The 7,884-nt window shown below is 31.5% G+C and overlaps 2 protein-coding genes across 3 annotated transcripts in view; one reads left to right on the top strand and one right to left on the bottom strand.

The window, feature by feature from the left end:
• Positions 1 to 937: 937 nt before the first annotated feature.
• On the bottom strand, positions 938 to 2,806 carry Catsup (zinc transporter catecholamines up). Of its 2 annotated transcripts, none has more exons than XM_018515430.1 (4): positions 2,782 to 2,806; positions 1,668 to 2,706; positions 1,413 to 1,488; positions 938 to 1,331 (listed from the first exon to the last, which is right to left on the bottom strand). In XM_018515430.1, exons 2-4 carry the CDS (start codon positions 2,634 to 2,636, stop codon positions 1,156 to 1,158), a joined length of 1,221 nt encoding a protein of 406 aa, XP_018370932.1. In that variant the 5' UTR covers positions 2,637 to 2,706; positions 2,782 to 2,806; the 3' UTR covers positions 938 to 1,155. The 2 variants fall into 2 exon arrangements, with proteins under 2 accessions (XP_018370932.1, XP_018370931.1); XM_018515429.1 differs by having other exon boundaries at positions 1,668 to 2,711; positions 2,782 to 2,803.
• Positions 2,807 to 3,458: 652 nt separating this feature from the next.
• Positions 3,459 to 7,884, top strand: part of neb (kinesin family member nebbish) — an 18,016-nt gene continuing 13,590 nt past the window's right edge. Inside the window, exons 1-5 of the mRNA XM_018515598.1 lie at positions 3,459 to 3,662; positions 4,119 to 4,676; positions 4,957 to 5,503; positions 5,580 to 5,807; positions 5,892 to 6,020. Coding sequence (XP_018371100.1) covers positions 3,556 to 3,662; positions 4,119 to 4,676; positions 4,957 to 5,503; positions 5,580 to 5,807; positions 5,892 to 6,020 — 1,569 coding nt within the window. The 5' untranslated portion in view covers positions 3,459 to 3,555. The remainder of the gene's footprint in view (positions 3,663 to 4,118; positions 4,677 to 4,956; positions 5,504 to 5,579; positions 5,808 to 5,891; positions 6,021 to 7,884) is intronic.

Below are 7,884 nucleotides of genomic sequence, written 5' to 3'. Positions count from 1 at the left end.
AATAATATGTATATATAATGATTTAAATAATAATAACATAGAGTATGTACATACACGTATAATTTTTTGAAGAAACATTCTCAAAAGTTTTGGCCATAAACATGATTGCCATTTTAATGCACTAGACTGTATTTACAGTTTTTTTTGCAAAATATTTTCGACAATAAATATCAATCCACAGCACCAATATTTATTATAATATATTTTTGTTATAGTATTAATATTTATTATAGTAATTTATCTTCGTTTTGGAAAAACATTTTTTTTTAGCAATTTCATAGTTTATGTGAATTTTTATATCTTATCTATATCTTATTGTAAATTCGAAAGCATTGAATTAAGCTATATTAACAGATTGCAGGCATATACCATTTGCAAGTCATTATATCATATCACATCATGCAGAAAATATATTTAGGCTCTATTACAAACAAAGATTCATTATAAACAATCATAAGAATAGATTTATTGTACAAGTATAATAAGCAATAAAGAGTTAAACTAGTTGTCCTTATTTAAATTTATGCGCACAACATACATTTGCTATCATTCAAGCTAATCCACAATTTTAAAATGTATCTACTATTTCATCCAAATATTTGATTTTTATATATATATATGTATATATCAGACTTATTTTGATAATAATCATTATAAATTCGGAATATAATTTCTAACTATTTATCAAATATAGTCTCATATGCAAACTAAAAAACATACTGAACATAATAAAAAAAATGTATAGGAACAAACTGTGTAAATATGAAATCATTACTCTTTATAACAAAATATATATATTATCAAACACACTATTTAGCTATATTAAAGTAATATCATAAAGTAGTACATAAATCATAATGATCTTTAAATATTTTATATTTCACAAAATCACTGAGATTTTTTCTTAATGTAAAAATAATAACTGTTGTAAATCTTTTTTTTGTTAGACATTGTTTTTACAATTCCGTTCATTTCATAATCTTGTTCTTCACTGAGACATAAATGCAATTCCAGTTAATTACATTAAAAACAAATTACTTTTCTGCGCTGCTACTTATCCAATAATGTTTTCAAAGCTTAATGAGCAAGAATGAAATGAACTGAATGAAAATAGTATAACAAAATAAATTATCCTCTCTATAGCCAATGTATTTCTTATTCGTAGTCTGCTATAAGAACCATCATATATACTCCAAAAAGAAGGGCAGATATCTCCATAATTGACTGCCAAAGTTTAGTAGCAGTTAAAAGTTCTGGTATTACAGAAACAGTTGCAATATAAATAAAACCTCCTGCTGTGAAGGGAAGAATCCACCTTGTTGCAAAATCACCTAGAACACAAAGACAAAATTAAATGGAATAAAAGCTAAAATCTGATGTCTATTTAAATGTTGCTATTACATGTTTCTTACCCATTCCATCTGCTAATAAAGAAACGAAAGTTCCCAATAAAGCTCCTATAGCAGTGGTCAACTGCAACATCATAGCCTACACATACAAACAAAATGATAAAACTTTTAAAACTGTAAACTTTTTGTACATGTTGAACTTTATAATAAGTCACAACTACAAGAATCTTTGACCGCATTTCATATTTTGTATAATTTGATCGAGTGACTTTTCTCAAGCAAACATAGACAATAATGTTGTATCTGTTTATACTTTACCTTTCTTTTACTATATCCACTTTGTATCAGAATGGCAAAATCACCAATTTCATGTGGAATCTCATGTAACAGTATTGTGAATGTCGTTACGTAACCAATACTATTTCCAGCCATGTAACTAGCTCCTATAGCTAGACCATCTGTAAAATTGTGTAGAAAGTCTGCCACCAAGTTCAAATAACCAGCGATCTTGATTTCACTTTCAGGTGCTTTGTGTGCTTTGGAAACTGTTTTATCACTGTTTTTCTTCTCTTCTTTCTTTTCCTTTTTCTTCTCTACCAAATTATCTTTTTTATCTTGAGAATAATGATGGACATGTGAGTGACTGTGATCGCCTTTAACGATGCGTACTGCCTTCTCCACCATTAGAAACACTGTTATCCCTAACAATATGCACAAACCAACAGATATATCATGTTTGTGAAGTCCTGACTCATCATGGTGACTATGGGAATGAGAATGTGAGTGCGATTCTGAACATTCATGCGAATGAGGAATCATCGCGTGTGGAATCAAATGAAGAAATGCATCACCCAGTAGGCCACCGGATGCAAAACTCAGCAAGATCTTGAGCAGTGACTCGCGTTGTTTAGTATTATCCAGAGGCACAAAGAATAATATAAAGAAAGGTGCAGCAGATATGATTAAGGTTGACCCAACGGCCCTTAATATAATATTACTGTGATCCCTATGTAAAGTATTTGCTTGCGTCGAATAGTGCTTATGATCATGGTGAACATGATTTTCATCATGATGATGATGCTGATGTTGATGTTGATGTTCATGTTCATGTTCATTTGAGTAGATTTCGTTGGCTTCTTTGGAATACTTGTAACTCGGCGACTCGTGGTTGTGGCCGTCATGGCTCTCGCAGATCGCCGGCAGATTCAAAATAATGAGCGCGAGGAACGTGGCGACTATTATCCTCGAGATCCATTTGCGCATGGAGGCCCGGTTATCCCCTGTCATCGTGATCTCCTTTGTAATTTCGTTGACACAAACAAGATGCGTTCACCTGATGTGACGTGAACATACGTGCCTGTGCTGGCACGATACAATCAAAGGCAGCTTTGCAAACAAAATATGTCATATAAACCACGTATACCCAATTAACCTCACTCACCCCTACTGCTTCCTAACAATCCTAACAATCCCACCACGACCACCACCAGCCACCATTCCACCTGATTCCACCTAACCTTCGACCACCTTCGACCCTCGAGCGCCTTCGAGGCTTCAATCAGTTTGACCTTCAGGAGTTGGACACGGACGTGATGGACCTCACGAATCCCTTCGGTGGGTTAAGCCGAAAACACAATGAAAAGCACAGGCAATAGAAACAGGGAATAAAAGATTTCAACCTATCAGAAAGCGTCCATTCTAGTATACGTGGTTTCTGATAGGTTGAAATTTGTTTTCATTGGGTGCTTTCCATTTGATGGCACAAGTCGACACAAGTGTCATTCTATCTTTGTCACTCTCTGAATGTCAACAAGGATAAAATGACGCTTGTATCGATTTGTGTTGATTTGTGTCATCAAATGGAAAACACCCATATGCTGGATTCACACTGCATCCGATTTGCGTCGTAAGACGCTCTGCAACCAATGAGAAAACAGGATTCCGATGATACGAAGCAGAATCCATCGGAATCCTGTTTACTGATTGGTTGCAAAGCGTCGTACGACGCACATCGGATGCAGTGTGAATCCAGCATTACGAATTCTTGTCATGCGTCGCATGGTCGCCTCTATGTATATTTTTTATACTTCATGCTGTGAGTCCCGTGCCTCGTAAAGTTAGGTCACAAAACTCAAATTCGTTTAAATTCCGTTTGCATCATCTCACTACTGAACTAAGTAGCTTTTTTTCTGCGATTTTCACCGAAATGTCTCACCAAAGCTCGAAATCTTCTAACCACGGGTACTGCGAAGCTATCTTCTCGACTTCACCGAGGAGTTCTAACAAGGAAAACACCGTCCCTGCGATAAAAACGTAAGGCAAAGTTTGCTTGACATTGTTTAACCGTCACTTGTAAAATGAGAGAATGGAAAATTAGCATACGTCATCGAGATAAATAGTGCGTAAATCACGCATTGTTTCCAAATAAAATATTTTTCCATTTTTATTTATGTTTATATAAATCAAATATACAAATGTAGTTATATTAAAACAATATAAGAGAGAGTTAAAATTAAAAATGATTTTTTTTCAAATTATCATTTTCCCGTTTTATTTAGGGCTGGTTGTTCTATTTTCAGATAAATCATGTGATAATTTATCTGTTAGGTAAATAAAAAAGTAAGAGTACAGGATAGCATAAGGGAGTAAAAAAGTAAAACAGTGAGCTGAAGTTTACCGAAAGATGGAACAACCCAGTCTTGATCTTATTATGTTTGTTAAATATAAATAAAATAATTTACCAAAATAAAATAATGACCTTTATTGCAGAAAGAAAAATTTGTATCCTTCCTTGTCCAAAGAGTCATCAGCTTCAACAAAGGGGCAGAATACAAACAAGGTAGTGCAATGTCCTTTACAGAAGGAATCTTCAAAACCTGAAATAGCAGAAACCTTAGGACCTCCAAGCAAATCATCCAATACAGAATCATGTCTGAAACTTACAAACCTAGCAAAACAGGAAGACGTATCTAATAATGTTACGTCCATTGAAAGGAGTGTAAAGACCCCAATTAAAACAACAAAATTTGTTAGCGGATCGTTCAATGAAAAAACACCTGCCATACAATTCTATACACCTAAGCAAACAAGAATAAATACACCCAGTTCCAATACCAAATTTAATGTCTTATCTACCACAAAGACACCTGTGAAACGTTACTTCAGCGATCATGCTCTATCGCAGAGTACACCAGACTGTTATAATGTGGTTCACTTGGAAACTCCATCCCAGAAAATTGATGACATAGTTGTTGGAGAACAGACAATGTATGATGGTGAAAGTAGCAATCTCACTGTTGGAGTACGCATCAGACCCTTGAATGCCAAGTAAGATTAACTATTATATAATAAATTTTTAATTTGTATGTGTACATTTTTTAATTATTTAAAATTGAGATATTCATGTATTAAATTATAATCTTTGAAAAACTAATACATTTGTACATAATGTTTCTTACTGATAAAATTGTTTTATCAATAAGATATTAATTAAGATTTGAAGATCTTATTTTTATTTTCTTTGCCCTTAATTAATTTTTTATTTTCTATTTTTCTATATTTACTAGCAAACAGCATTTCATTACTCACTCAATATTTGTTATTTCAGAGAATTAAACGATCCAAAAATTACTAGAATCGTGGAAGGAAATGGTCAGAATGTTGCTGTGGAATGTGAATCTGCGCACCACACTTTTATGTATGATCATTGCTTTGTTTCATACAATGACCCGCTTACACCTGGTCATGCCAATCAAGAGGTCGTCTTTCGCAATATGGTGTTGCCCTTAGTACAAAATGCTTTCGAGGGATACAATGTCTGTTTGTTTGCGTATGGACAGACGGGATCGGGAAAAAGTTATAGTTTAATGGGCACAGAATCTGTGCAATTAAGCGCGACGCCATTTGACGAGAGAGTCGGTATCATACCAAGATTTTGCCAGGAAATATTTACACGAGCGCGTGACAATCCACAGATCGAGACTACCGTAGAAATTAGCTATTTTGAAATATATAATGAAAAAATACATGATCTGTTGGCGAATACGAACAATGGGTCAAAGAAGGCTCCTCTTAAAGTAAGGGAGCATCCTGTCTTCGGACCCTATGTCGTGGATTTGAGCCAGCATTGTGTGCAAAACTACAAAGACTTACAGGTACTTTCATAATTTCATAATGTGATTACAATTGTTTAAATATATACTTATTTCTTTGTTGACGCAATCTTTTTAGACTTGGCTTAAAGTGGGAAACTCGCAAAGAGCCACGGCCGCAACTGGTATGAATGAGAAAAGCTCACGGTCTCACAGCATTTTCAGTATTATATTAACTCAGACGCATATAGACAACCAGTTGGATTATCAGCCACTTGATGCTGATCGTCGTAGTAAAATTAATTTGGTTGACTTAGCTGGTAGTGAGAGATTGAGTCAAACTTCTGCAACTGGTGATAGATTAAGAGTCAGTTTCTGATACAATATTTTATTTACAAAATTCATTAAATAATTGTTAATACTGTATAATATATATTGCTTTGTTCAACAGGAAGGTGTATCTATTAACAAGTCTTTACTTACCTTGGGAAAAGTAATTGCATCACTCACAGAGAACACAAACAATCGTAAACAAGGTTTTGTGCCATACCGTGAATCAGTGTTGACGTGGCTATTAAAGGTAAGTACTATTGTATTTGTGTATATTTCGAATTAACGGAAATGCGAAAATTATTGCAAATCCAATAAACACATTCTTTAAAAAAATTGAAAGCTTAAAAATATCTTCGAAGATATAAAGAAATAAATGTAGACTTTACACGATAATCCTTACATGATCTATTCTAATCTGTTATAGAATATTATATTAATACTTTTCTACTTCATGCGCTTTGTGGTTATATAAAATAGCAATCTACTCTGTATAGTGTCCAATATAAATAAATTTAGATAGTTTATGGTGATAATTTTTCTACTGAAAGGGAAAGAAAAAATAGACGTCTATGTATATCCTTTAAATTATTGTTATTACTATATCTTATAATAATTTTTTGCTTAATGTTTACAAGTCATTGAATAACATCATTTGCATTATGCAAGTACGGAAAGTAAAAACGCTTGTGATAGCAACGTAATTTTGTTGTCTGATTATATAAACTAAAATACATATTTTAAGATACAATTGTTATATCACAAGTAAAATAACTGCAAGTAAAGTAAAAGCATATGAATTAATTCTAGCTCCTACAATATTTCTTCATCTCTATAAAAAAAATTAAAATCTTATTTCCCGGAATTAAGTACATCGTACTTTATCGTGTTAGCATAATAATAATAATATGTATTTAAATTAACTTATTTCGCTACACACTTATCCTAAGAATGTATTCAGTCTTATGTATCAAGCAGTTAATTTGTGAAATTCTATTGGAATTAACTTCATTGAAGTTTCATCATTGATTTTGCTAAACTTTTTGTATGAAAATCACTAAAACATACAATTCTAGATATATTTTCTCTTATTGTCTCATGCAAGATAACAACTGATTTTAAAATTACAATTGATTTAACCCTTGTAACACACCTTAGTTTTTGGCATCCTTACTACACATAATGGGTCTTTTATGTCCTAGATTAATTTTCATCACTTACAAGTATATAAAAATTATTAAGCAATTTTTACATATATTTTGACATCTTCAGAAAATCATATATTTATAATAAATTGTATATAAATTGTTATATATAATTGTTGTATATAATATTGTTGTATATAAATCAAAGAAAAGAAATGCACAGGACACGAATGATCCAAAGATGTGTATTAAGCGTTAATAACATTTTCTCTTTTTTATTTTTTCAATAGTATAAATCTAATTCGTGCAAACGTCAATACGATTTACAAAATTTAACAGTCATAATAAACAGTCTGATTAACATTTTTAGAAGCGTATTAACATTTACATTTAGGCAGATGTTTATTAAATGACTATGATCAGTGCTAAACAAATTTATGCTTGCATAATGTATAACCGAAAGAATGTATGAAGTAGTAATGATAAAATATTTCTGTTTACACAAATACTTCAGTATAAATCTTAATTTAACTCTGTCTTATAAATACAATAGAATACTTAATTTAACTCTATCTCTTCTTATTCATTAACGGAAATTCATTTTACTTACACCTGCTTCTAAGGATATAGCATCTAGTTTGTCCAATTTAAATACTTAATTGATGCATCTATAGTTTTAAAAAATTATGTTGAGCATATACATGCTATAAAATACAAAAAAATTCAAAAATCGGTTCTCGTTATTTTCAGAATCAGCATTTAATGAGGTTGTAAGGGCATAAAACATATATATTAATATTTATGCTTTAAACTACATATATTTGAAATTTATATTCATAATAATCTGTTTTTTATTGAGCAACACATTTTTATAGATTATTTATTTTATTTGATATTTTATTGTTAAACAAAAAATTTAAAAATAATATAAATCTAAATTTTTTAATATAAATATTTTAAATACTAAAA

The sequence above is a fragment of the Trachymyrmex cornetzi genome, unplaced genomic scaffold, assembly GCF_001594075.2.
Source record: "Trachymyrmex cornetzi isolate Tcor2-1 unplaced genomic scaffold, Tcor1.1 scaffold579, whole genome shotgun sequence".
Lineage (NCBI taxonomy): Eukaryota > Metazoa > Arthropoda > Insecta > Hymenoptera > Formicidae > Trachymyrmex > Trachymyrmex cornetzi.
Note: the sequence above shows the minus strand (reverse complement) of the source record. Positions and strands in the feature narration are given on the sequence as shown.